Source organism: Rhea pennata, chromosome 11, assembly GCF_028389875.1.
Source record: "Rhea pennata isolate bPtePen1 chromosome 11, bPtePen1.pri, whole genome shotgun sequence".
In the NCBI taxonomy this organism is placed as follows: Eukaryota; Metazoa; Chordata; class Aves; order Rheiformes; family Rheidae; genus Rhea; species Rhea pennata.
Genome location: NC_084673.1, coordinates 3,835,266 through 3,858,848, shown reverse-complemented (window position 1 = coordinate 3,858,848; position 23,583 = coordinate 3,835,266). Strand labels below are relative to the sequence as shown.

Genomic DNA, 23,583 nt, shown 5'->3' with positions numbered 1-23,583 from the left:
CATTTTTCCCTGCAAATTATATATAATTTCAACAATAATCCCTCAAGACAAAAACGTAGGCCAGATATTATAATCTTGCCGATCTACATAAAGAACAGGATGACGAAAAAGATTAAAAGCTCACTTCTGCTTTCCAAAAGTTTTCTCCTGGTTTTAGGCAAAGCCATTAGCTGTGCACTGGGCTAAAGCAAGGTAGGAAAAAAAAGATTTAATGGTTTTTTGTATGTAATCATTGATGAGATTGTTTCTTTAAAGTAACTGTCCTACTTCACATCAGTTAAGTGACTTACAGTCTAAAATTTAGATCAATGTTATTTCCATAAAATTTCAGATTAAAAACAGCACTGGAAGACAAATTACAGCTTCCTTTGATCATGTCACATTTTTATTGATGCTTTGACACAGAAACGGGGTGTGAAAAGAAATCCTACACTGATTCTGTTTCATGAGATCATTATTATACCAGGATGATCCTTCCTGAGCTGTTTATATAAGCCCATCCATACAATTTTCTGTCTACATTTTATCTGCAAAGATCTAAACAAATCTACAGCATTATGTATATAGCTGTCAGTTTTTCCTTTTTACGCTACATCACACAAAACCATTTAGGAAGATACAGAACACATACATACGTTTAGCTCTTTGCTCATCACTGATGACAGAACCTGTGTGTTTGGTCACAGCCCAATTCCACAGGTTTATTGCACTCTCTTCAACCTGAGAGGGAGAACTCCATTAGATTTAATTTTCACTTCAGTTTGGATGACACTGAAATGTACTACCGGAAAAAGAACCATCTTTCATGTATGTCACGTTAATGACCTGTGTACATGTTTGTGTAACTTCCTTTTACAGTGGACTCAAAAGGTGTGAGATTACTGTCAAACTATTGCATGATCTGCCTGTCTTCGTATCTGGGATAGTAACCTAAATACAGGCTTGCTGAATAGGCCACAGGGGCTTTCTTGAAAGTGTGAAACATTCTTTTCAACAGTTCAGTCATTTCAGAAAACGTACAAGCAGTTGCCAGGAATCACGTATTCTTTTCATAAGCATATTTCATAAGATATACTTTTTAATCTTAGAAAAGACTATTTCACGTCTAAACATGAGAGTATTTACAAGATGAAGCAAGGTTAGAAAGAAAAGGATTCTAAGTCAAAGGCAGACATAACCTGAAACTACAAAGAACTAATTAATCATAAGGCAGACACAATACCCACATACATGTCACACCATCCATCAGCTCTAATTTGGAATTGTGCACAACAGATTTTGTAAATGAAGTGGTGCACTTCAGAAATATTCCAAGTCCTTTGTTTGGTTTCATTAAAATATGTTCCTAAACAAATTCCATTTATCTGATATCAAATCCTTTTCCGAACTTATCAAAATATGACTTATCTTACCCTATTCATCTGGAATGAAAACACACATGCAAAAATTGTGCAATGTCCAAGGTACAGTTGGTTCACTGGCAGCTTTCAGAATACAGTATGTATACTTTATACAGATTCCTTTCTTTAAAAATCATTTAGTCCAACACAAAGAACTGACAGATACTAGTTCTATGCAATTTTTTTTTTCCTTACAGATAGCGGGGAAAATATTTTCCGTTTTGACACTTGCCAGCCTTCTTTGTTCTTTGTCACAAATTCAGGACTTTCAAAACCACTCTCTGCCTTACTGGATAATCACTACAAAATTTCCCTTCAACGCCCAATTTTGGTTAAACAGGTCAGACAAAATCAGTTATTCTTGTTTTCATTCCAGATTCATGCATTTCTCATCATAATTCTTTTGGGCGCAGCTTCTGTCAAAGCAGAACCTTCTCTTAAAGACGTTTACTACTTTATTTGTTAAGTACTCCTGCACGAGGACTACCTAGAGGAAGAAACGATTTGAAGTTAAAAGCATTTTAAGAGTGAGTTAGATCACTGCTCAAACGTACAAAAATAAAACAAACATCTCAAATGTTAGGTATGGGGTTTATCAGGCAAATCAGACTACACGCCTGAGTTTTTCTTCCTCTGGTATCTGCTAGCGGTACCAGAAGCCGCAATCAGGAGAGGCCGGACCCCGCCGTGACTCAAAACGACGCTCTCACGCATCCACAGATGCGTAAGGCGGGATTTTACTACAGATTTCGATTAGGCAAGACGGAGGGTGGAAACGCGGGGGAACATCACCGCGGGGGCGGCGGCTTCCCCTCGGGACGAGCCCCGCTTCCTCGGAGTGACGCAATCTGCCGGTCTGGGGACTTTCCGCCCGGCCGGGCGCCCTGAGGGCGGGACGAGGCCGCGGCGGCGCGGCCGCTCCCTCAGAAGCGCGGCGCGGCGCTACCTCGGCCGCGCTCCCCTCCGCCGCCGCGACGCTGCCCGCCGCCTCGAAGAGCTCCTCGGTGGCGGCGGCGATGCGCGACGGCGCCTCCTCCCGCAACAGCTCGCGGATCAGCCCTGCAAGACAGGCGGGGAGGCGGGCGTGGGGCTGCGGCCAGCGAGCTGGGCCGGGCCGGGCCGGGCCGGGCGCTACCTGCCACAGCGCGCGCCGCCGCCATCGCCACCCGCGCCCGCTGAGGCGCCGCCGCCGCGCATGCGCGCTACCCCCTCTCCGCGCGCGCCGCTGCGCGGAGCCCAGCGCCGCAGCCATTGGCTGTCCGGCGCGGTCGTCCCGCCTCCCCGCCCGGAGTGGCAGGCGCCGGGGCCAATGAAACGGCGCGCGGCGGCCGCCGGCCCGCCCGGTTGCCGTCCGGTGGGCGCCGCGCCGGTTCTGGAAGGATCCCGGGAGCAGGGCCCTGCCGGGCGCCGGCGAGATGTCGGGGCTGCTCCACACCACGCTGAGCGGGCTCAACAGCGACTCCTACTGCGAGATCAGCCAGTACCGCGACCAGCACTTCCGGGTGCGGAACCGGAGAGCGCGCGCGCGCGGCGGCGGGGCCTGAGGCGGGGGGTGGCGGGGAACGACAAGGCCTGAAGCGGGGGGGGGGGCGGCACGGCCGAGAGGCGCGGGGGGGGGGGGGGGGGCGGCGGAGGCAGCGGGATGAGGCCGAGGCCTGAGGGGCGGCGCAGCGCCGGGCAGGCCGGTGCGCGGAGGCGCCCGCTGAGCCCCGGCGCAGGGATCGCTCACGCCGCCGCGCGCTCGACTCTGCCCTCAGGGTAGCAGGCAGCTGCAGGAGAAATCCCTGAAGATTTCCTCCACGCTGTACGTGGGCAACCTGTCCTTCTACACCACCGAGGAGCAGATCCAGGAGCTTTTCTCCAAGTGCGGGGACGTCAAGAGGATTGTCATGGGGCTCGACAAGATCAAGAAAACTCCCTGCGGCTTCTGCTTTGTCGAGTATCCTTCCTGGCTCCCTGCCGGCCGGTGCCTGGGTGCCACCGCTATCCCTCTCTGGGTATCAAGCTTAGCCGTGCTGCTATGGGAAAGTCGAAAGGGAGCAAAACTCAGATTCTCCCTATCAAGGATGTTTCTTCCATCCTCTCTGCTTTTTTCCCCTCCATCCTTTTTCAGAGACAGGTCTTTCTGCTTTTCATTGTAAGTGAAAAGTGCTGTCACTTCCATATTTATTGGAGGTGGCAGAGAGCACCTTTAATTTATTAATTTCTTAACAGATTTTAGGGCCCACGAAAAAAATCACCAGTATGACCTTTTTTGTGGCCAAAGTTAAGAGCACGTGTTCATTTTCTCACCTTAGCTTCACACTTGAATGAACTAGTAGAATAATCCATGGCACTATTCCCAAGCACAGGATACAGGCTTGTACAAGTTGTCCTGTGAGCTGTCTTTAAATATGTTCTCCTGTGAGGCCTGCTGATCTTGCTCAAGTTCAGTCAAGTTTCAGATAATATAAAAAGGCATACTACAGGTTTCTTGCCCGCAGCAAAACTTTAACACATTTGTTTCATTTACTTCTGAAATAAGTGATCCAAAGTTACTTCATGTCTGTGCAGGTACTAACATTAAAGTACAGCATCTTAGGAAGGAGCTGGAGCTGTTTTAAATTTGCACTTATATCAATACAATTTTTGATCCCATAGAAAAGAGCAGTGTGTTAAGCTGGAAGGCAGGGTTCCTCTATTTCTCAAATATAACAGTACTTTTTATTTTTCTTGCAGCCAATAAAACAGCATGTTTAGTTTTCCTTACAGTATGTTTCAGATACTACACAAGAGCAGATGCTGAACATGCAATGCGATTTATCAATGGCACCCGACTAGATGACCGCATCATTCGAACTGACTGGGATGCAGGATTTAAGGAAGGGCGACAGTATGGGAGAGGAAAGACTGGAGGACAGGTAAAGAGATTACTAGTTCAGACCTTGAATCTGTTTTCTTTAAAGTTGGGTGCTGCTTTTCAAGTTTTGTCGTATTCAAGGTAAAGTGCAGACTATAAAGACCCAATAAGGAATATTAGCTGCTCCCAGGTTGTTTTGGTAACTGAGCTATCCTGGTGTTTAGAGCTAGAAGCAGAGCTTAAGGCAGTTTCTAACTGGGACTCCAATCTTTTTGGCTATGCAAACAGAATTTGCCTTGTTTCTGAGCTAGACTTCTTAAAATGATGCAGAATTTGAATGAGGGGAGGGCAGTGTAGCTGCCATAATCCAACAGCGTGCCCCAGTGAGAAGGTAAGATTCCTTTGCAGATTTCCAGGAGGGAGAGAGAGGGGGGGTGTAAATGTTCCTGTTGATCCAGAAAGCTGACTGCAAAGTTGCATTAGAATATTTTTGGATCTTTTGTTCCTTGTTTAAGAAGACCTTAGCCATCTGTTATAGCCTCGTTTGTCATTCTTACTACCACCAGCAACTTTCTGGTGGATCCTTTGAAGAGATTTCAAACAAGTCAAAGTGCTTGTAACCCAACTTTCAGTTCCCCACCAATGGAGCAAAGAAGGGATGATGATTCTGAAGCGTATCTGGAGATGGGCAGTGCAGGGTACTAATGTGTGTTACTGCTGTGCCTCAGGTGCGAGATGAGTACCGAACAGACTACGACGTGGGAAGAGGCGGTTTTGGCAAGATCATTCAGATGCAGAAGGCAAATCATCAGCCTGCAATCTATTAATTGCCTCGTGGGTCCTAGCTCCTAGAGGGCTCTGTCCTTCCAGAGCTAGCCCTGTTCTTGCATTTTGGATTGGGGTAGGGAGTGAGATACAAGTTCCAGCAAAAGGTGACTCTCCTTAGACTGTGGATATACATGTGTTCATTCCCCCTTCCTTCTGGGCTAGAGAGGATGTTCTGTGCTGATACAGGGCAAAAAAGGGAAAAAAACGGACAGCTCTGCAGGATTCTGGGTAAGAAGAAACACAGTGTGTCATGCTGACCATACGATGTACTCTTCACGTGGCAGCTAAGCGGGCGGCTTCCTCCAGGCTGTTGCCGCAGGTGTGGTCGCTCTCAAATGGAACTTCTGGGACGTTTACCCACATCAAAGCCCTCCAGGTGTCTGGACACCTTGTAGAGATGCACCAGAGTTTCAGCTCTCCAATTTACAGTCTCCATCTGCTTAAAAAACAGTATTGCTGTTTAGATGAGAGAAGTGTATAAAGGTCTTACTGTCCACTTGGAGGTGCTTATCTGCACATCTAGCCCTTGGCTTGGTCAGACCTGCAGAGCCCTTCTCTTTGTGATGACCCCAGTGCTGCCTGGCTTTTCAGATCATCACTGTTTGCTGTGATTTTGTTAAATTTTATTTCAATTTTTTAAATAAACAGTGAGTTCTCTACCTGCTGCAGTTTGTGCATCAAAATGCTAGCTGTATGACAGAAGCTGGGGAGCATGCCCTGCTGGCATTTTAAAGCTGTGAATAGAAAAACACTAAAAGGGAACACAAATGAGTCTTGCTGTCTTTCTCTTGGCCTTCCTCTTGGTACTGGCTTTTCCTTCCATTATGTTTTGCAATAGCTGCCGACTGAAATCAGAAGGAAGTTCCTTATAAAAAGTATACAGCTGCTCTAAATAAGGCAAGTCCTTATTTCCTAAAATCTCACCAGGAGATTTTAGGAAATATTTCTCTATCCTCTACGTAGTTAGTTGCAGAATCCAAGAATTGTAGAAAGCAATACAAAGGCCTGGTGTGTGCTTTAAGAGGTGAAGGAACCAGAAACTCCCTTACCCTGGGTTTATAACAGGCTTTCTTCCCCTTTTGTGAGAGGTATAAAGAGCACAGCTGACACTAATTTGTGACTAGCATCTGAACAAGGCACCATGGGGGAACTGAAAGCCCTTTCTGGTGCGTCCCCAAGCATCTCTCAAGTCAGGCAATTCCATTGCACAAGTTAAAAGTTAGTACAAGCTGCTCCCAGCCCAATAACGTATAGTCACAATTTCTCTTGCATTATCTTATCCAAGATAATGCAGTGTGTTCTCTTGCACACTCATATATAGACCAGGCACACAATTTAAATTACTTCAACGCTCAAGTTACCCTGGAGTCTTGACACTGACAGCTGGGGCAAGGGGCAGGGGGGATTGCACTTAATTCTTTGAAATGTCTACTACCTGCTTGTTTATGCAAGTCAGGTGGCTGCAGCTGTATTACTGTCACAAGTTTTGAACAAACTGCATGTTAAGTCTTCAGCAGATCTAAGAAATGACAGGAGTTGACAAGCCTGTGATACAGACTGTCTCTGTGATGCAGCGCGAAGGAGCAGGAAGATGACTTAAGAGGGAAAAATACAAGCAGTCGTCTGTCCGGCCTGGCAAAGCAGTATCAACGTAACATGCTTTGAGAAGGACGTGAGTTGCAGAGAGAATATTTCATAGGCAAACATAGCAAGAGAAAAGAAAGTGTGAGGAAGATGGGGAATGATATCCCCCAGTATACTGTAGGATTAGCAGGAGTCCCTTGAGTAAGGATATATAAGGCGAACCTTCAATGTGCTCCTGGAAGAGCCTAGTATGGCCTGTTGAGCATCTCAGTCCTATGTACGTGACAGTGGGCGGAAGTCTGTTCAGTCTGGGTGCCTGGACTGTTTTATTACTGGAGAAGGCATCAGTCTGTTGCTGCCTCTGTAGAAGATGCAAAGATTTCAGCTTAACACAGAGGTAAACAAGGAGCGATGCAGTGTCCCATTATCTTCAGTCTGAGAAAAAAATACCTCCTTCAGCAAGTCCCAAACCAGGGTTGGTGAGCTATGCACCGTTCCCTTTCATATATGACCTTTGCAAACAGAGATTTGTGTCACTTTTATTCAAATCTGTATATTAACATAAAAGGATCCATCTGGAGTACTACAGCCATGGTAAATGTCAAAGTCCCTTCCCTCTAGAATACAATCCCAAACAACCAAAAATTGATGAGACAGTTCACACAGTGGTGGGAGCTGCCAGGTGGTCCGTGCTGCGGCATATCACACCACCTTTTATCCGCCAGAAGAGGTGTCCTTGCCCGAAGCGTGATCAGGCAGCAGTGACAGCCAGCGTCCTAGAGCAACCCCTCGTGCCCTGGCCCCAGCGCCTTGCTGTGGCACACCCTGTGCCCGCAGGACTCAGGTTCAGGGCAGCCTTTCAGGCACCTTTCATCAGCGCACAGAGGTTAGAAGAGGCTCTGTCCTCGCAGCACAGAGCCAGTGCCAAGCCAGGCAGTGCAGCCAGCAAACCTAGAGACTTGATGAGACCCAAGAGAAATTCAGTACGGCTCAGCAGCAAGCATGTGGCTGCCTCCCCGAGTTATTAACGGCAATGTGCGGCAAGCGGAGGCCACTCTTGCTGGCTGACAGCTAAGGTCTTTCTGCAAAGAACCCTGATGCTGAGCTCACGCTAGCACCACCAAGGGAGCTTAAACCCTCCGGGCTTTCCAAGGCATCAGGACTTTGTCTCTAGTGAGTCTTTCTCCCTCTGGATCCCTTTTGATCTGTAGAGCATGTTCCTCTGTGCTAGAGGACAGAATCAAGTTTAACAGTGTAGAAGTTTGCTGGGAAATGGTGCAGGCATCCTTTCCCTCCTCCTCGCTCAGCAGAAGGGCTCTGCTCCTCCTCATACCCCTCTGCCTCGCTTGTTTGGGAACACCACACTCCCAAAGCTTTTCTGCACTGGAGAGGGGAAGAGAAAGGCTCTGGTTTGATCCTGTAATAAGTCTCGTGCCGCACACCCCACCTCTGCCATCTCATCTCCAGGCCACTGTGGTGGAGGTATGGGTGCTGCTGGCAAACACTGCCTCGTAAGAGAGAGCCTCTTGGGAACCCTGCGGGACCGAAGCAGCCTCCTGCTGAGCACAAGCTTCATCACAGCATGTCATCAGCTCCAGGACGGGCTGCACCGAGAGCCGCGGTTTGGCTGGCTGCAGCGTGGACTGGGGAACAAGAGCAGGAATCAGGTCACCAGCTGCAGCACTGCAAAGAAAGGAGAGCAAGAGCACAGCGACCACCTGGCAGGGGTCATCCTGCCAGACCTGCAAAGGCAAAGCAAGGAGCCAGCGAGGCTTGCCCGATTGGCGGGCCAGCCACGAGCTGCAGCTTGAGGCTGGGAGGATTATCAGATGCGTATGGCCTTACGCCAGCTACCAAGTAGGTTCATACTTAAGCTGCTGCCACAGAAAGCAGCAGGGTCAGGACCTGCCTGGAGCTGCGCAGCTATCAAGAGATGGCCATCTAGCTCAGCGCAGGCTTTGGTCTTTTGGCCAGTGATCCCAACCCAGCACCACTACAGGAATATCCCGAGCAGATGAGTCTCCTCTGTCTGCCCCAGGGTGGATTCCTCAAATTCCAGGTCCCACCCATCCACAGCCTCCGCGCCAGTCACCTGTTGGGAGGAGGAGGAGGAGGATTTGATGGTACCTGCCGACTGCAGAATGAGGTGACAGCTCCTGCAGGGAAGAAAGTGGTGTCTTAACTCCAGGTCTAGCCCGCATGAAAGCATTTGGCATCATGGAGCAGCGAGGGCAAGGCAGCGCATTTGGAGGGCGCCGGTTCAGTCTCTGGCTCTGCTAGACTGATCATTTTACCTGATTGCAAACTCAGTCTGCCACAACTCCACTGTGGATCGGGCCACCACTTGCTTTTGCAAGGGGCAGAGAGAGCACTGAACCACGAGCTTGCTGCTTGCCACTGCATCCCCGGGGGCCGAGCAGCAGGGACGGCGCGGGGGCCTCGCTGCCGACCGCACCGTGACCCTACTTGTCTGCCAGTAAACAAGGAGTGATGCCAAATCCAGGCAAGATCCATCTGCCCTAAATTAGTTTATTTTGTAAAATAATCTCTCAGGGCTGAATTAGATCAGAGCAGAATCTGGGAAGTCATCTCCTTGCACGGACGTGGCGCAGCTCCCGGCCACGCTTCCTCTGCGAGCCGCTGCCCAAGCCGCCAGGATGGAGCTCTGTGGTGCTGGCGCCCGGGTGCCGGCGGCAGCTTTGTGGGTGCCGGGATCGCCCTGCCCCGGCACCTCCCACCCCTCCAGCTGTGCCGCTCCCAATCCCGGGCTGCCAGCAAGCGCGAGCGCGAAAACAAGCTGCAGCAGGAGCAAGAGAGCCCAGTGCTTAAAAACCACTTAGTTTAATAGGTATAAAAGTTGACATTAAAACACCAATTACACAAAGGCGTACGAGTTTGGACACCGATGCAGTTACGCTGCTGACGTTTTCACGGGTACCAGAGCGAGATGCTCATGCCTAGCACAGGGGTCGGGGCAGCGCGGGGCTCAAAACGTCTGGCTCGGCGGAGCTCTGCGCCGCCGGCGGGCCCGGGGCGCGTTGCTGCCGGCCTCTCTGGGGGACTCCTGGCCTTTCTCAAACACCCGGAGCTGATTGCAGCCACACGGACAGGCAAAATAAATACAGCTGCACTGATGCACAGGGCCTCCTGCGGGTGGGCGAAGCAGCATTTTGGAGAGCAGGTTGCACAGCGGCGGCCACCGGCCCTTGGCGGCGGGGAGTGCGGAGACCAGCCCCGGGCCACCCGCGCCGGGGGCTCGTCTCTGCAGCCGCCGCTCCAGCAGGGCAAACGGCGGTGCCCGAGCAGGCTCCGCGGTCAGGAGAGGCTCGGGGACTCGCTCGCCGCGCGGTCGCGTCCCGGAGCAGGGATACTGGCAGAGGTCCGCAGAGTCCCGCGCGAGCGGCTCACACCACCGCAGCCCCGGGGCTCGAGTCCGATCCAGGACGGCACGGAGGTTTCTCGACCGCGGCGTGGGGTTCCCTCGCTTTTTTCCCTTCCGCACTTTCCCGAATCCCGTAGCCGAAGTAAATCAAGAAACCTGCAAGAGAGCCGCCGCAATGCCACGGGCCGCCGCAGGCTGGCAGCCCGGGGGGAAGCTCGCGCCCGGCGGGCCGGGGGCAGCGACACCTACCCACCGCCATCCAGACGGCAAAGCGCACCCAGGTGCCGGCGCTGAGCTGTACCATGAGCAGGATGTTAACGAACATGCTGAAGAGCGGCAGGAGCGGGAGGAAAGGTACCTGCAAGGGACAAGAGGTGCCGCGTCAGCCGAGCCCGGGGCGCTCCTGGCCGCGGCCGGACCCCACCTGCGCCGCGGCACGGAGAGCGCCCGGCCACCGCCGCCGCCGGGACCGCACCTCGGAGAGCGGCTGCTCCAGGCCCTGGACCGTCCCAGACGAAAGTCTCAGCGGACCCAGCAAGGCGTCAGAGCCCGCGCCCGGCCGGGGGTGCCCGGGGTGGGCGGCGAGGACCGCCGGCGCGCGGCGGCCGCGCTCACCTTGAAGTTCAACCGCGCGCTGCTCTGCGGCTGCCTCCAAACGATGACGGTGGGGACGAGCAGAGCGACGAGGAGCAGCGCGAGCCCCGCCACGGAGCCCGCGCTGGCGGCCTTCAGCGCGTCCACCTTGACCGTCAGCACCACGCAGACGACGGTGATCAGCGCGGCTGCAAGAGAGGAGGCGCTCGCGGCCCGCGGCGACGGCTGCTCCCCGCCGGCGGCTCCCGCGGGCCGAGCCAGCACTCACCGAGGATGGAGACGCACACGCAGACCACGCGCCCCGAGAGCGCCGTGGGGGTGTCCGAGGATGGGCTGAAGAGCGCCGCTGCCGACAGCTTCTCTTCCCGCTCGCTGCCGGACGCGGCGGGGACGGCCGGGTTCATGACCGCCCTCTCCTCCTCGTCCCCGCGCAGCTGCAGCACCTCCACGGCCTTCGGCGAGTTCAGCTGCCCGGCTTGGTACCTGAGCGGAGCCCGGCCCGACCCGCTCAGCTCGGCTCGGCGTGGAGCCGCCCCGGCGCGCGTGCACGCGGGGTGGATGGGCCACTCACCGGAGGATGAGCACGCACACCGCCACCAGCGAGTAGGCCAGCAGCGTGCCGATGGACATGAGGTCCACCAGGTCCTTCAGGTCAAACAGGAAGGCCATCAGGGCTGCAAGGAGGACGCACGGCGTGAGCGCGGCTCGCCGGGCCGGGAGCCCGGCCCCGGGGCGGCCGAGGGGGAGCCTTACCGGCGAGGAACCCCGAGATGATGGTGGCCAACAGAGGCGTCTTCGTGCGGCTGTTGATCGTGGCGAGCCTCTTGAGGAGCAGCCCGTCCTCCGCCATGGCGTAGATCACGCGGGGCATGGGGAACATGGAGCCCAGCAAGCTGCGGCGGGGAGGAGAGGGCTCAGCACGCGCCCGGCGCGGGCCGGCGGCGCTGCCGCGGGCCGGGACCAGCCCTACCTGGTGGAGAGGGCGCAGAGCGAGCCGACGGCGACGGCATAGCGCGCCGGCTCCCAGCCCACCGCCTTGAAGGCCTCGGGCAGCGGGCTCTCCTTGTTGAGGAGGAAGTAGGGCACCATGAGGGTCAGCGCCGCCGAGACGCCGAAATAGGCCACGAAGCAGATGAGGAGGGACGCGATGATGCCGATGGGGATGGAGCGCTGCGGGTTCCTGGCCTCCTCCCCTGCGCGGAGGCGAGCGGCGCCGTGGGTCCCAGCCTGGCGCGTGGGGCGCCCGTGGGCTTCGCAGCCCCACGGCGGGCTCCGCACGCCCGGCGGGTCCAGCGCCCGGCCACATTCAGCTATTCCTGGCCCAAGCCCGCGTGCACGCAGCGAGCACCGGGCTCGGGACGGCATCCATCCCCGCGGGCTCCCAGGGAGCTGCCCCGCCGCCCGCTCCCGAAGCCCTTACCCGTGGTGGCGATGCAGTCGAACCCCACGAAGGCATAAAAGCACGTGGCAGCACCCTTCAGGATCCCTTCCAGTCCAAAGGGGACGAACCCGCCCGAGCCAAAGGCCTCTCTCCTGCAAGGAAGAAACCGTGGTCACCACCACTGCGGGGCACCTCCAGGGGACGGGACCCGGCCTGGCACGTCGGCTCTCCTCACCTGGCATCCTCCGGCATGTTCAGGTATGAGTGGTTGAGGTAGTCCTCCTCTGTGAGCTGCCAGTTCTTGATGTCTCCCTTCACAAAGCCGGCGATGATGACGAAGCTCAGCACTACCAGGTTGACCGCCGTGAAGATCTTGTTCACCAGGGCAGACTCGCTGACGCCGAAAGCCAGCAGCACTGGGGGCGGAGGACGTGAGCAGGGCTGCACTGGCCACATGGCCTCCCCACGGCCCCGTTCCCACATACACACCTGTGAGCAGTCCGATGAGGATCACGGCAAAGAAGTCAGGGCGCTCGGCTAGCACCCCCGGCAGGTGCAGCATGGTCTTGTTCGTGAAGAAGGTGGTGATGTGGTTGCCGATGATGTTGTCAAAGGCTGCACTCCATGCACGGGCCACGCTGGCCGTGCCTGGCAAACAGCAAAGCTGCACATCAGCCCAGATGTGGGCCTGGTCCTGGTGAGACCCCATCCCATGTGTCTGCCCCACCTCAGCCCCAACCTACCAGAGCCAAGAGCATCCACCCCACACTGAGCCCTTGCTGCACCGAGCACTGCCCCCAGCATAGCCCCAGGTGCGTGCCCACTGCCACCCCCATGCCACTCACCAGGACACCACGGGAATGTGCCACCAACATCCTGCCCAGCAGGTCCTGGGCCATCCCACTAGCCCCCTCCAGCTCCAACAGTGCCACATACCTATCACGTAGGAGAGGATGAGGTTCCAGCCGGTGGTGAAAGCCCAGATCTCACCCACGGTGACGTAGCTGTAGAGGTAGGCTGAGCCTGTCTTGGGGACACGTGCCCCAAATTCAGCATAGCAGAGTCCGGCCAGTACCGAGGAGAGCGCAGCCACCAGGAAGCAGAGGATGATGGAGGGACCAGCCATCTCCTTGGCCACCTCCCCTGCCAGCACATACACACCAGCCCCCAGGGTGCTGCCCACCCCCAGAGCGATCAGGTCCAGCGTGGAGAGGCAGCGAGCGAAACGTGTCTCCTCGGAGCTCAGATCCAGCACCCGCCGGCGGAGCAGCTTCTTCCCAACACTAGTCATTTTTTCCCCAAACATCTCTTGAGGGTGGTGCCCAGCTGCTCAAAACCTCTAGAAGAGAACTGACCACAAGAGCAGGAAATTAGGCATCCTGTGCAGAGCTCAGGCCACAGGCAGCAGGACCCAGGGACCGGGACGTGAGTGGTGACACCACTGCCAGCCCAGAGGAGCAGGAGCTGCTCACGGCTGCCCCATCAGCACCGAGCCAGGGCCACCCCAGCAGGGCAGAGCTGCTCGGCTTGCTCCGTCCCACCCGGGGCGCTGCACGGTCCCATCCGCCCGGGCCGGTTGCACAAACGCTGTGTGTATGGTCCGCACCCTGGGGCACGTCCCAGCGCTCGCCCGCTGTCTCGGAGCAACTCCCCGCTCCTCTGGCAGCCTGGCGATCCCCAAGCCCAAACTCGGCTGCTGGCGCATCCCGGCGCGTGGGCGCGCGCAGAGGCCGTGGCGGGCGGACAAAGCGTTCCTGCAGCCGCCGGCGAGGAGGATTCAGCGGGCTGAGTCACTGGGACGCAGCAAGCCCTCCTTCGCCTCCAGCATCGGCGCTGCACCCGATGCCGGCCCTCGGGGCCCCCGTTCCTGCGTGCCGGCGGGCTCCCGGGAGCGCTGGTCGCAATCCCGCTAGCGATGCCATGGAGCAGCTCGGCATCAGCCTGGCACTGCTGCCTGTCGGCACTGGCGTGCTCTTCCCGACAGCTATTTCCTCCTCCTGCCTGGCAGCCGGGAAAGGGGCCGTTTCAGCCAGGTGCCCGTAGCAGCGCCGATAACCTGTCGCGTTGTACACATCAGCACGAAAACACGCCAGCAGGAGCTCGCGATCCAGAGCGGGGGGATTGCTGGGGTCGCTTTGGTAGCTGCCAGCTCGGCTGCTTCCCCGGGGCAGCAAACCACCTCGTTTCTGAGGAATCCTCCACCTGAGCCGGCCTCTCCCGCTTCGGCCTCAGCCCGGAGCAAAAGCGCGATGAACCCCCCAGCTCGGGTCGGATTTTTTGCCAGGTTTCAAGAAAACAAGCGTCCCCGCACCGGCACCCTCGCTGCGGCCAAGCCGCCCCGCCAGGAGGGCTCCCGCTGTTCCCCCGCGCTGCTCTTCCGCTTCCTGACACCTGGCGCGGGATCCCCGCGGGAGCCGGGCCGCCAGGCTGGCGGAAGCCCCCAAACCACCGCCAGCCCCGCGCCGGCGGCAGCAGCCCCGCGCCGGGGCCGCGGCGTGAAGCCACCGGTCGGGGTCGGGGCTGCCGGCGGCGGCATCGCGGCGGGCCCCGGCCCCGGCGCCACGGGCCGGGCGGGCACCCCCGCGGGCGGCGCGGGCGCGGGGCCCCGGGGCGGGCGCGGGGCCCGGAGCCGGGCGCGAGGCCCCGGGGCGGGCGCGGGGCCCCGGGGCGGGCGCGGGGCCCGGAGCCGGGCGCGGGGCCCCGGGCGGCCACGTGCGGCTGATGCAAGAGCCGCACCGGTTGCGCCAGTAGGGAAGCAGCGCCCGCCGCCACTCACCGGCGGCGTGGCTCGGCTCGGCTCGGCTCGGCTCGGCTCGGCGCGGTTCGGCTGGTCCGGTCCGGTCTGGTCCCGCGTGGTTCGGTCCCGCTCCGCTCCGCTCACGCCGCCGCCGCCGCCGGAATAGGAGGGCGATGAGGCTCCGCCCGCCCGGACCGCGCTCTTCTACGGGCTCCCGAAACCGCCGCTGGTGCTCGGCCCCCGCCCCGCGCCCTCCCGGGGCCGGGCCGGGCCGGGCCGCCCCCGCCGGCGGCGCCTCCGCCCGCCGCGGCGCGCTCGACTCTCTCTCTCTGTGTATATATATATATATATATATATATATATATATGCACATATATGGTTTTGGTAGATCGCATCTCGGAACGACGGCTCGGCCCCCGGGCAGTGCTCCCGCTGCGACCCCCCCCCCCCCCCCGCATCCCAAGCCAAAGCCACGGGGAAGCGCAAACAGCGGCATGAGCCACGCTCCCCCCCCCCCCCCCCGCCCGGGGAAAGGCCGAGCAGGGAGAGGTTTCCCGGTTCTCCCACGGCCCTCCCACGGGCTCAGCTCTCCGTGGGCTCGGAGCGAGGCTGGGGCACCGTGGGCAGGAGCAGGCTGCCCCCACGGCGGGCCGGAGCTCGGCCCCAGCCGCTCCTCGCGCTCGGCAGGGAGCGGGCGCCGGGCTGCATCCTCACCGCTCGCAACACAGAGAAACTCCGCGAGCAACAGGCAGCTCTCCGTGCCGGCAGCCAGTGGCCTCGGCGAAAGCGCCTGGCGTTGAAGCAGCTTCCCCTCGCGGAGGGCCCGGAGCGGGAGCGAGTCACGAGGCGGCACGCAGGCCGAGACCGGCCTTGCAGGAACCTGCTCCTGATGCAACCCGGACCCCCCCCCCCCCGCGCCCAGCAGCCCGCTCGGAGGCAGGGCGAGGGCGGGCGGCGAGCCAGCTGCGTGCCGGCACAGGCGAGCCTCCGCTCCGCTCCGGCGGCAGCGGGCTTCCCGCGCAGAGCCCGGGCCGGCATTACGAGCTCGAAGCGACGGAAAGGACGCGGCAGCATCCTGCGGAAGGCGCTGCCAGGCTGTGACGCGGAGGCTCCTCGTGCGCTCCAGCCCCGCGCGCTCTGCCGGGAAGTAAGGAAGGAAGCTCACGAGGAATTCCGTCACCTTCCCCTCGCCGTCTCCGCCCAGGAGTTTCCTCCTTCGCACCCCGCCCTGCAGCGGGCTCCGCAGGCCCTGTCCCCACCTCCCAGCCCCACGCTCTTTCCGCCGTGCAGCAGCGCGGAGCAGGCGGGGGCCCAGCGCACGTCCCACCAGGAGCCACAGCGGGGCAAGGAGCGGCAGGGCCGGCTGCGGAGCTGGCGCTATGGGCGGGTTATGCAGGCACACGGGTAGGATGTAGCTGCGGTCCGGAGATGGGGCCAAACGCCCCACAGAAGCGGATCCAAAGCAGCTCTCGAGCCCCACGGTCTGCCAGGGCGGGAGATGGAGCAGGGAGCACCGCAGCGTGGCCAGCCGGGAACGCCTGGAAGAGGAGCGTTGCCTGCGGCGCTCGGCAGCAGCCAAATAAGCAAGCCTGGGACAGAGGGATACAGGAAGACACCGCTCTCCGCGGCCCGGCCCCAGGGCGCTGCTTGCTCGGAACAGCAGGATTCACCGACGCAAGGCAGCGGGACGAGGCGCCTGCGCCAACCTGCTGCGGACAGCGGGGCCCTGCAGCCCGTACCCCCCCCCCCGCAGCGAAGGGCCAGGCAGAGGGATCACTCGGAGCAGGCAACGTGTCCAGCGCCGCAGGCAGAGCGACATCCAGGGAAAGCCCTGCTTCCGCGCCGGCCTCGGCCCTGCACCAGCACCCACCTCCTCCCAGCAAGGCTCCTCCGCGCAGCCGCAGCCAGGCGCAGACCTGCCCTCGCTGCCCGGCCCTCCGGAAAGCCCGATCCCGGGGGACAGCGAGCCACGCTGCAAAGAGAGACCTTTATTTTGTATATAAGGAGTTAAAAAGTTCCATTCGCTCAGCAGCTCTGCAAATGCTGCCAGTGCACAGCAGCTCGCTCGGGTGCCTGGACAAGCCGCTGCGGTCAGTCCCTTCCTGAGACACCGGTCCCGTCCCCCGGCGCACCTTGGGGCCACGCTCCTGGGGAACAAGCGCAGCGCCAGAGCGCGGCTGCTGCCCTGCCTTACCGCGGGGGAAGGCCGCGCGCTCTGGCCCTCTCCCGGGACGCCGGAGCAGCCCCAGGGCCCGCGCGGGGGCCCGCACGTACCTGCTGCTCGGAGCTGAGCCCGCAGGCGGGAGATGGTGCGCCGATAGGCTTCGCACTGGGCCACTCTCGCAGCTGGGTGCACAGGGCAGTCGGCGCCGCTCGGCCGGGTGCCGCCGGCGCGGCGGGCGCTGGGGGCATTACGCCTGCACGGCATGCGCGCCCCCCTACCGAACACCCCAGCCCCACGTACCGAGCTCGCTCTTCACTCGCTCCAGCTCACTCTGAACACGCTCCAGCTCCTGGCACAGCCGAGCACCTGCGGGCTGGCAGCAGCGAGCAGGGAGCTGCAGGGGTGCTGCTCCCCCCCCCGACACACACCCCCCTCCAGTCGCCCAGAGCCCGGCCAGCTCAAACACCAGCACAGAAACCGGCAGTCCCAGGCTCTCTGCTCACCTGGTCACCTCCCGTCCGCGGTGTCCCTGGCCCAAGCCCTGCGCAGCGGTGCCAGGACACACCGGCTCCTACCTGCTCAGCAGCAGCCGCATCCCCGCAGCCGTGCTGCTCACGGGCCCCCGGGGCAGCCCGCGCCGCAGCCTGCCGTCCCTCGCTGCCGCCGTCAGCCTTCGGCCTTCGGGTCGCGTCGCGGGCCAGCTGCCGAGGGGCCGAGCCTGAAGCGGGGTCCGGGAAGCGAAGAGCATCGAGCCCGGCTCACGAAGCGCCCTGGCAGCACCCCGCGCCGGAGGGGCTTCCCGCGGCCTCGGCGTTTCGTTGCCGTCCTCGGGCACACGCTGCCCCCTCCCGTCCTCTCCTCGCCATCACCCTTGGGCTCTGCAGCCGCGCAGCCCCGCCCGGACCCTCTGCTCCGGGGCGGCGGCTCGCGGCTCCCTCCCACGCTCGCCCTTACCCAGGCAAAAGCGCTTGGGGGAAGCCACTTTTCCTGGCAGTCGCAGCCGGGAGCGAGAAGCCGCGACGGGAATCGCTGTAGAAAGCCTCCGAGAGGGCCGGCCGGGACCCCCGGCCTCGACGGCGGCGGCTGCGGCGGGAAGAACGCGAGACGCTGCCGCTCCGAAGCGCCGGCGGCTGCCGCGCGTCGGGGCCGGGCCAGGCCGCGGGCAGCAGCCTCCCGGCGGGCGTCGAGCCCTCGGCAGGTCTCCCGAGCTCCCACCTGCGCCGCTCGCAGGGACTCCCCTTCCCGCGGCGCGTCCGGGGCCTCTGGAGCCCTCGGGAGCGGCGGCCGGCTGCGGCGTCCCACCCGGACGCCGGAGCCCGGGCTTGGCGGCCCGCGCCAGCTTCAGCCTGGCGCCCGCGGGCGAGCGCGGCGCCGGCGGCCCCCGGGGGGAAACGGCCCCCGCTCGAGGCCCCGCTCGCCGCCGCGGCTCACCTGGCAGCGCGGGCAGCCTGCTCCCCGGCGCACCGGGACCCTCGGCGGCCCGCGGGGGCTCCGCACCCGTGGAGGCCCCCGCTGGCCGCGGGAGGCCACGGGGGGCCGCAGCCGGGCCGGGGGCACCAGCTCCGGCCACGCCATTCCCCGGCAGCAGCGTGGAAATGACCGGCCCCGCCTCCAGCCACGGCGCACCCTCCCCGCCGGGCCCCGGGGAAAGGCCCGGCCCCCCGGCGGCAGCGGCGGCGAGGCGCAGGCGGTTGGCGATGGCGCGGCACTCCTCCTCGAAGAAACTGAGGAAGAGCGGCGAGAGCGGCGACCGCGGGCCGCCCACGTGCCGCAGCAGGTCGGGGCAGCCCGGCGAGCCGGGCCCCGACGGCGACCGTCCCGTCCGCCGCATCCCGCCGCCGCCGCGCTCCGGGCCGGGGCGGGGCGACCCCTCCTGCGACCCCGCCCCCCTTCCCTGGCCCCGCCCCCTCTCGCCACCCCGCCCCCTTCCCCGGGCGGCGGCCCCGCCCCCTGCCGCAGCGCCCCCTGCCGCGCGGAGGCCGAGCCGCAGCCTCCTGCCCCCGGCGCCCTCCCCCGCCGCAGCGCCCCCCTCCCCTCCCTTTTCCCCGCAGACCCAGGACGAGGCAGAGACTGGCTTCACAGTGGTTTAATGCGAACGGAACTGGGACGTTACACTGGACAGGGTGTAGACAGCTTGGTGGATTACAGCCCCGCAGCGGGATACACAGGATGAGGGGCCCGCGGCAGGAGCTCGCCCGGCCAAGCCCCTTGCAAGTGTCCGGCAGCCTGGCCCCCCACGCCACCCTGGCAGCTGTCCCCAGGCCGAGCCAGCCCCCGGAGCAGTTCTCTCCCGGTTTTAGCGACATAGCCTTCTCAGGCCCACCTCTCACCCACGGGCACCAGTTCCTTGCCAGAAAACCCACGAGACGTTGCCAAGGCCCGAGGGGACATGCTTGGTAGGAGCAGGTCAGTCCCTGTAGACCTACACTCCAGGACAGGCTCAACTGTGCTGCCCCAAAACGATCAAGTGTTTACAAACCAGTCAGCTGCTAACATCGACCTAATGAATCCCAGAGCAGAGGCTGAACCTCACTTTTTGCAGTTGCGAAAGCTGGAGGAGTCTCCAAAGGGCAGTTGTAGTGCAGCAGGTCACAGCCCAGTGGTCCCTCTCACGCTCCAAACAGCTCCTTGACTAGTCTTGTGTCTTCCCTTCAACATAAGTAACTGCCTAGCTCATCACAGGACAGGGGAAAAGAAAGGATGATCAGTCCTTATCCTGTTACACAAGCAAGCATCTAATCCAACACTGACCTAGCACTTTCTGCCATCCCTTTCTGGAGAGGTGGTCTCAGTCTCACCCTAGCTCTGAGTGCTAGGCTCCTCTGCCAGCAGCTGTCATCCCCGCTGCACACTACCACAGTGCCCCACTAGCCTTCCTCTGTTCTTCCTCAGTCAGACCAGTCTCCCTCCCTCAGCAGCTGGGGTGCAGGAGAAGGTCACCAAAGCTCAGCTGAACAGGGTGCTGCTGGAAGTGCCACCACACATTGGCATTTTTAAACCCCAGGCAAGGCATCACAGCACACGCTGCCATAGCCCAGGCTATCCCAGCGTCCATACACCAAACTGCTCAGGCAGAGCATCAGGAGAGCACATGTTGTGGAAACCCCCCAAGCTGCCAGCAGCACATTAGAAAGGAGGGGGATTAACACTGATACACCAAAGAGGCCTGTAATGCAGGAGGCTGAGAGCAGGGCTAGAGAAAGTCTTGGACCTCAGCACTTCCAAACAGTGAAGAACAGGGGGTTCATGCAGGGTGAATGGGGTGGACGAGGGACCAACACACCCAGGTACCTACTCGCTGTTTTGGATAAGCCTTACTAAAACGCTAATACTTGATGCAACCTCTGACCAACATGACAATTGCTATTCTTCAGAGTCTCCTGCAGAGATGCTTGGGGCTGCATGGACAGGGGAGTGAAGGTCATCTCACACCTTTCTGTACAGGGAGAGAGGCAGCTCATACATCGTAATGCCATAAGCAAGCTCCTGCTCCACACTTATTCACACCTGACGCTAGGTGCAGGACAACACATTCACTTGCATAAATCTTCATACCTTTAGGCCAAGACCACAGCCCAGTAGAACAGACTGCTGCCAGTTACAAAAGAGGAAAATACTGAACAAACTGGGAGGTTCAAGAGAGGAAAAGCTGGTTCAGAAGAGACAGATTTAGTGTAAAAATAAATGTCATTTTTGCAGGAGGGAAGGTGGAATGGAGGAAGACAGTGCCAGGTGCTCCTACTGGCGCACTTTTCCTGGGACGTAATTCCTATCAATAGTCTCCTCCTGCAGGAACATATGTAAGCAGCGCTCATTCTGTGCCAGTGGGTGTCCAGCAATTCTGGAAGAAAATCAGAAGTGGAGGTTAGCACAGTCACTATAAAGGCCCCCACAGCAGCAAGTAATAAAGCAAGTAGTGAATAAGGCAAACCTCACTAAAAAGGACCAACTCCAGGCAAAAAATTTCATGATCTCTCCACAGCCTTGGACACCTCACCAGGCCAAGGGGAACAAGCTCAGGGACTTGTGCTTTTCAACATCAAACTGCAACCTTGAAACAGTCATAATGGAGTCAGGCCAAGGGCACTGGATCAGTGTGTAACATGGCCAACAAGAGATGCTTGATCACAGAGTAATCCCTCCGCTGACAAGCTCTGTGGCATGTCATGAGTGTCCTAAAACAATACTACTCAGTCAGTCAGTCTGTGCAGCACAACTTATCTGCTAATACTCATTTCACTCTCAGAATAGAGCACTGAATACAGTCTACACTCAAGGCAGGACTTCCTTTAAAAATGTGACTTCATTACCTAGCCGCAGGCACCATCCTTCAAAATGGCACTTGCACACAGCAGATCAAGATTCCTTCCTGCTCAACCCACAACCCTCTTGCTGGCACTGCCAGGAGGGCAGGCAAACAGTAAGCCCAGAACATCAAGCTTACTTGTTAATAAATTGTTCTAGTCCCTGTCTCCGCTCCTCAATGAAGGACTCCTCAAAGATGCCTTCGTCCCCTCGGAATGGAAGCTGTCGTTTCAAAGCTTTTCCAGGCAGTGGTGGTACTACAATCTGAAAGCACAGAATCACCTCCGTTAGCAGAACTGCCTCCTGCAAGACTGTATCCTTCACTTTGTGACACTCATCTCTAGCACCGTCGTATGTCCAGAGTTCAAGCCTGAGCAGCAGCCCACCACAGCCTCTCCTCTGGGTAAGACATGATCACTGCCTCAACTGTTCTCGTATGTTCCTGTTCATTGCAGGAACAGGTCCAAGCTAGGCCTCACCTTACTGTCTCGCTCCAGCTCATTCTTCAGCCATTCAAAGTCACTGTATCTTCTCCTCACACATGACTCCTTCAATTTGAAGATGGGGAGGTTTGTCTGTAACGAAGAGAAGTAGTTAATTTGCAGGTTAGTTTGGAAGCCAGATAGTATTTCAAGATGTAATTGGAAGCTGAAGCTGCATTTAGAAAGCCAAGCCCCCTGAGAAGGATGCATCACGAGAACACCCAGCTCCATTATTCAGGACATAAGTATTGAAGCCCTTCAAAATCAAGCAAGCACTTGCCAGACTACTTGGAGCGAGCCTTTCATTCCCTCTCAAGTCACTATTTCAGGAACACACCCCCTCCCAGGGGCATGCACTGGAACCAGGGCTCACACTACAGAAAAGGCTCTTTCTCTCTCCCCAAAGAGTTCACTCCATTTTGAATTGGTGTTCAAGAAAGCTTCATAGCAGCTTGCAGTGCTAAAGAACCTCCCATCTGACATTGCTGTTTCCATGGAAGAACTAAGGGAGGAAATCTTGTCCCAGCAACTGTCCAAGGCCAGACCTTGTGCTATAATCTTCTCTACAGAGCACACTGACTATCCAAATGAAAAGGCATCTTTTTCATATCTGGCCTGTGCCACGATAGCAACTTGCAGTGGTTCTCCTCCCTTCTTCCCCCCACACCAGAGTTTGAAGCCTGAAAGCTCCAGTAACTTCACCTTCGCATTACCAATTATACAGCCCAAAACACTCAAGGAACTAAGGCAGCAGAACCTTCTGACCAGTGAGCACTAGATGCGCACAGGTGTGGCTGCCACATATATAACTATATTCTCATCAGGTCTGCAAAATAAAACCAGTTTCTTTTAGAGTATCTGTGCAAGAGCTAGTCTCAGGAAGATTAAGAGATTCTCGTTGCCATCTGCCAGACACTGGCAGGCTGAAGGAAATCAAGTATCAGGACAGAAAAGAAAGTAAATACCCAGTCCTCCTCTGAAAGGCAGCAGGGACTCATCAGTTAAATCATGCCATGAAACAGAAGCCAATGCCAGTATCGTAACACACACTGGTGGCAGCTTGTTTCAGGGGAAGCTCAGCTTTACTTGCTTCAGCAGATCCTTGAAGAAGCCACCACCCCAGCTCCGCTAAGGCCCAGAACCCCGTGAGAAGCGCCGAGCCTGCTGTGCGCTCTTTGCAAAGGGAACAAGTTTACTCAGAGAGGGTGGCCAGAGCGTGCTGCGGCCCGGGCCCAAGGTACCCGCAGCGGGCTTCCCTTCCCTGCTGGCAGCACAGCTGCGCGCTCACCCCCACCCCCGCGGCTCAGCAGCGTCCCGAGGGCCGGGAGCGCCAGCCCGCCGAGGGGGCGCAGCCAGCGCTCCCCGCACGGAGAAGGGCTCCTGCGGGGCGCTCCGACCTTGAGCCCTCGCCCCCTGCGGAGCCGCAGGCGAGGCGCCAGCCCCACCGGGCCGGGCCTCCCCCTGCACCTCAGCGCAGCGCGGCAGGAGACGGGCCGCCCCGGGCACCGCCGCCCCGGGCGCGCCCCCTCCCCCCCCGCCCCGGGGCCGGCCCCGGGCCCGCCGCGGGCCTCCCCCGCCGCCGCGGCCTGCACGGCGGCGGGGCCCGCAGAGGCCGCGCCGCGGGCCGCACCCGCATGCGGAGCTCGTAGCTGGTGTATCTGGCGCGGCCCATGCCCACGGTCTGCGGGTTGAAGATGTCGATCTCGAGGAAGTTGCTGGGCGGCCCGTACGCGTCCGTCAGGTCCTGCGGCTTGGCGTTGAGGCGCCGGGTGTCAGCCACCGCCGCCTCCGACATGGTGCCGCCGCCGCCGCCGCCGCCCCGCCGCTACCGCAGCCCCGCGGCCCCGCCCGCGCCTGCCGCGCCGCCGCCCGCCCGCCGCCTGCAAA

At 59.3% G+C, this 23,583-nt stretch overlaps 5 protein-coding genes across 21 annotated transcripts in view; 1 reads left to right on the top strand and 4 right to left on the bottom strand.

Annotated features, from left to right (window-relative positions):
• The window catches only part of TEX11 (testis expressed 11), a 35,579-nt gene extending 32,975 nt beyond the window's left edge, over positions 1-2,604 (bottom strand). For 6 of the 12 annotated variants that reach the window (XM_062584925.1, XM_062584927.1, XM_062584931.1 and 3 more), the window contains exons 1-3: positions 2,536-2,577; positions 2,347-2,459; positions 636-720 (exon numbers count right to left, since the gene is read on the bottom strand). In XM_062584925.1, coding sequence (XP_062440909.1) covers positions 636-720; positions 2,347-2,459; positions 2,536-2,560 — 223 coding nt within the window. In that variant the 5' untranslated portion in view covers positions 2,561-2,577. Of the gene's footprint in view, positions 1-635; positions 2,460-2,535 lie in introns of those variants that run through there. The other 6 variants (XM_062584929.1, XM_062584934.1, XM_062584933.1 and 3 more) reach the window with 4 other exon arrangements.
• Positions 2,605-2,668: 64 nt separating this feature from the next.
• LOC134145444 (nuclear cap-binding protein subunit 2) lies at positions 2,669-5,726 on the top strand. Of its 2 annotated transcripts, none has more exons than XM_062584950.1 (4): positions 2,669-2,902; positions 3,158-3,339; positions 4,162-4,300; positions 4,968-5,726. In XM_062584950.1, the coding sequence occupies exons 1-4, from the start codon at positions 2,816-2,818 to the stop codon at positions 5,064-5,066; spliced, it is 507 nt and encodes a 168-aa protein (XP_062440934.1). In that variant the 5' UTR covers positions 2,669-2,815; the 3' UTR covers positions 5,067-5,726. The 2 variants fall into 2 exon arrangements, with proteins under 2 accessions (XP_062440934.1, XP_062440935.1); XM_062584951.1 differs by having other exon boundaries at positions 2,841-2,902; positions 3,163-3,339.
• A 1,442-nt stretch (positions 5,727-7,168) lies between these two features.
• SLC7A3 (solute carrier family 7 member 3) lies at positions 7,169-15,020 on the bottom strand. Of its 4 annotated transcripts, none has more exons than XM_062584938.1 (13): positions 14,785-15,020; positions 12,945-13,358; positions 12,498-12,656; positions 12,244-12,424; positions 12,048-12,160; positions 11,598-11,820; positions 11,381-11,520; positions 11,199-11,301; positions 10,896-11,110; positions 10,649-10,815; positions 10,283-10,391; positions 10,060-10,189; positions 7,169-8,807 (listed from the first exon to the last, which is right to left on the bottom strand). In XM_062584938.1, exons 2-13 carry the CDS (start codon positions 13,312-13,314, stop codon positions 8,645-8,647), a joined length of 2,073 nt encoding a protein of 690 aa, XP_062440922.1. In that variant the 5' UTR covers positions 13,315-13,358; positions 14,785-15,020; the 3' UTR covers positions 7,169-8,644. The 4 variants fall into 4 exon arrangements, with proteins under 4 accessions (XP_062440922.1, XP_062440925.1, XP_062440923.1 ...); XM_062584941.1 differs by lacking the exon at positions 14,785-15,020 and adding an exon at positions 13,615-14,463; XM_062584939.1 differs by lacking the exon at positions 14,785-15,020 and having other exon boundaries at positions 12,945-13,604.
• A 1,698-nt stretch (positions 15,021-16,718) lies between these two features.
• On the bottom strand, positions 16,719-18,752 carry LOC134145443 (collagen alpha-2(I) chain-like). 2 transcript variants are annotated; one of them, XM_062584947.1, is made up of 6 exons: positions 18,341-18,752; positions 17,864-17,992; positions 17,485-17,627; positions 17,210-17,282; positions 17,020-17,091; positions 16,719-16,892 (listed from the first exon to the last, which is right to left on the bottom strand). In XM_062584947.1, exons 1-6 carry the CDS (start codon positions 18,738-18,740, stop codon positions 16,837-16,839), a joined length of 873 nt encoding a protein of 290 aa, XP_062440931.1. In that variant the 5' UTR covers positions 18,741-18,752; the 3' UTR covers positions 16,719-16,836. The 2 variants fall into 2 exon arrangements, with proteins under 2 accessions (XP_062440931.1, XP_062440932.1); XM_062584948.1 differs by lacking the exon at positions 17,864-17,992.
• Positions 18,753-18,980: 228 nt separating this feature from the next.
• On the bottom strand, positions 18,981-23,534 carry SNX12 (sorting nexin 12). The gene is made up of 4 exons (XM_062584952.1): positions 23,327-23,534; positions 21,694-21,789; positions 21,354-21,478; positions 18,981-20,750 (listed from the first exon to the last, which is right to left on the bottom strand). The coding sequence occupies exons 1-4, from the start codon at positions 23,489-23,491 to the stop codon at positions 20,648-20,650; spliced, it is 489 nt and encodes a 162-aa protein (XP_062440936.1). The 5' UTR covers positions 23,492-23,534; the 3' UTR covers positions 18,981-20,647.
• Between the last annotated feature and the right edge of the window lie 49 nt (positions 23,535-23,583).

Excerpts from the sequence above, each read along its gene's own strand:
- LOC134145444 (XM_062584950.1), top strand. The coding sequence starts at position 2,816 with ATGTCGGGGCTGCTCCACACCACGCTGAGCGGGCTCAACAGCGACTCC. Across the intron at positions 3,340-4,161 it reads TGCGGCTTCTGCTTTGTCGA|ATACTACACAAGAGCAGATG; the intron begins GTATCCTTCCTG and ends AGTATGTTTCAG. Across the intron at positions 4,301-4,967 it reads GAGGAAAGACTGGAGGACAG|GTGCGAGATGAGTACCGAAC; the intron begins GTAAAGAGATTA and ends GCTGTGCCTCAG.
- SLC7A3 (XM_062584938.1), bottom strand. The coding sequence starts at position 13,314 with ATGTTTGGGGAAAAAATGACTAGTGTTGGGAAGAAGCTGCTCCGCCGG. Across the intron at positions 11,521-11,597 it reads CTCTGCGCCCTCTCCACCAG|CTTGCTGGGCTCCATGTTCC; the intron begins GTAGGGCTGGTC and ends TCCCCGCCGCAG. Across the intron at positions 8,808-10,059 it reads AGCCCCGGGGCTGCGGTGGT|GAGCTGTCACCTCATTCTGC; the intron begins GTGAGCCGCTCG and ends TCTTCCCTGCAG.
- LOC134145443 (XM_062584947.1), bottom strand. The coding sequence starts at position 18,740 with ATGCGGCGGACGGGACGGTCGCCGTCGGGGCCCGGCTCGCCGGGCTGC. Across the intron at positions 17,993-18,340 it reads CAGGCTGCCCGCGCTGCCAG|CCGCCGCCGTCGAGGCCGGG; the intron begins GTGAGCCGCGGC and ends TTCCCGCCGCAG. Across the intron at positions 17,092-17,209 it reads GCGAGTGAAGAGCGAGCTCG|CTGCGAGAGTGGCCCAGTGC; the intron begins GTACGTGGGGCT and ends CTGTGCACCCAG.
- SNX12 (XM_062584952.1), bottom strand. The coding sequence starts at position 23,491 with ATGTCGGAGGCGGCGGTGGCTGACACCCGGCGCCTCAACGCCAAGCCG. Across the intron at positions 21,479-21,693 it reads AGCTGGAGCGAGACAGTAAG|ATTGTAGTACCACCACTGCC; the intron begins GTGAGGCCTAGC and ends CTGTGCTTTCAG. Across the intron at positions 20,751-21,353 it reads CTAGAACAATTTATTAACAA|AATTGCTGGACACCCACTGG; the intron begins GTAAGCTTGATG and ends ATTTTCTTCCAG.